This window comes from Triticum aestivum, chromosome 3B (genome assembly GCF_018294505.1).
Source record: "Triticum aestivum cultivar Chinese Spring chromosome 3B, IWGSC CS RefSeq v2.1, whole genome shotgun sequence".
Classification (NCBI taxonomy): domain Eukaryota; kingdom Viridiplantae; phylum Streptophyta; class Magnoliopsida; order Poales; family Poaceae; genus Triticum; species Triticum aestivum.
This window is the reverse complement of record NC_057801.1, coordinates 102,656,017-102,657,549: the sequence shown is the minus strand read 5'-3', so window position 1 is coordinate 102,657,549 and position 1,533 is coordinate 102,656,017. Positions and strand designations below refer to the sequence as shown.

At 57.8% G+C, this 1,533-nt stretch overlaps 1 protein-coding gene across 1 annotated transcript; it reads right to left on the bottom strand.

Moving 5' to 3' along the window:
* Window positions 1-359: 359 nt before the first annotated feature.
* LOC123064968 (fasciclin-like arabinogalactan protein 11) lies at window positions 360-1,459 on the bottom strand. Its single transcript, XM_044488348.1, has one exon. The coding sequence runs from the start codon at window positions 1,374-1,376 to the stop codon at window positions 591-593; it is 786 nt and encodes a 261-aa protein (XP_044344283.1). The 5' UTR covers window positions 1,377-1,459; the 3' UTR covers window positions 360-590.
* Window positions 1,460-1,533: the final 74 nt, after the last annotated feature.

Sequence of the window (1,533 nt, the reverse complement as noted above, 5' to 3'; positions counted from 1 at the left end):
CACCAAAGAGCTAACTATGGACAGAAATGCACAGAAGCTTGCTATCCATGTGCCAGAGTCATGAGTCGGTTGCGAGATCTTATGGATTTCACCTCTAGCCTACCCCAACTTGTTTGGGACTAAAGGCTTTGTTGTTGTTGTTGTTGTTGTTGTTGTTGTTGTTGTTGTTGTTGTTCATTCAGTGGTAGGAAACGTTCCCGTCAACTATGGAGACGCTTGTGGTGACTTCGTCAATCTCAAAATAATGCGTTGACTCAGTCTCTCGAAGATGCTCGCGGGCTAGGGTGTGAGTGCATGCATCCATAGGGTGAGTGTATGTACGTATGTATGCGTCTGTACCGTGTTAAAAAAAACCACACTACAAAAATATGTATATTTATTTAATAACAACATTACATAAAAATGTGACTCCCGTAATAGTACACTTCACTTTACATGTCCCTAGCAATTACAGAGGTATAAAAATTAGCTGAAATAAGAACAAATCAAACGAAAAAGACCAACAACCTTTGAAAAGTGAGCAAAAAAGATCGACGTGCATGGATCTAGACCTCAGGTTGGGGCTCACACTCTGATCGGGCGCGGCGCTGTCACAGCCCCCACCAGACGCAGGCCAGGAGGGCAAGCACGTGAACCACCGCGACACCACCCCCAGTGACGATCCGCGCCGGCGCCGCGAGCGACGTGTCCGTCGACGCTTCGGCCTCGGGCGCATCCGCGACCGTCGACGTAGGCGTCTTCTCCTTGGTCTTGGTGGGCGCGAGCGGCGCGGGCGCGGGCGCGGGCGTCCCGGCGATGGCCATGGGCAGGAGCACCTTGTTCACCTGGTAGACGACGAGCTGGTCGCCGGTGTAGAGCGTGTTGTCGACGGTGGCGTTGACGACCCCGGTGGTGATGTTAACCTGCTGGCCCTCGGCGGTGACGTTGAGCGGGTACTGGCCGGGCGAGCTGCTGCCGGCCTGCGTGCGGAGCGGGTTGCTGACGGTGTCGAACTGCGACATGGGGATGGCGGTGGAGAGGACGTGGTACTGGATGAGCGCGTTCTTCTGGCTGTCGGACAGCGAGTTGAGCGTGCCGGAGGCGAGCGAGGTGAAGGCGTTGTCGGTGGGCGCGAACACCGTCATGCCGCTGCCGAAGCTGTTGTTGAGCTGGTTGTCGATCTGCGCCGCCACGCCCGTCGACTTGAGCAGCCGGATGAAGGTGTTGAACTGCCCGGCCTTGGCCAGCACCCCCGTGATGTTCGTCGTGCCGGCCGCCGGAGCGGGCGTCGCCGGGGTCGTGGGCGTCGTCGGCGCCGCGGGCGCCACGGCCGGGCCCTGCGCCGACGCCGCGATCGCCACGGACAGAAGGAGCACAAGTCGCTGCATGGCTGCCATGGTGTGTAGTACGTGCTACGTAGACGTGCAGACTCGGCAGTGGGGTGCAACTCGATGCGACAATGCGAGTGATCCGAGTGATGGCGTGGCTTATAACGAGGGAGATGGTTGGGTCGGGGAAGAGGAGTGAGGTGGAAGCATCTGACTCCAGCAGAGA

Excerpts from the sequence above, each read along its gene's own strand:
- LOC123064968 (XM_044488348.1), bottom strand. The coding sequence starts at position 1,376 with ATGGCAGCCATGCAGCGACTTGTGCTCCTTCTGTCCGTGGCGATCGCG.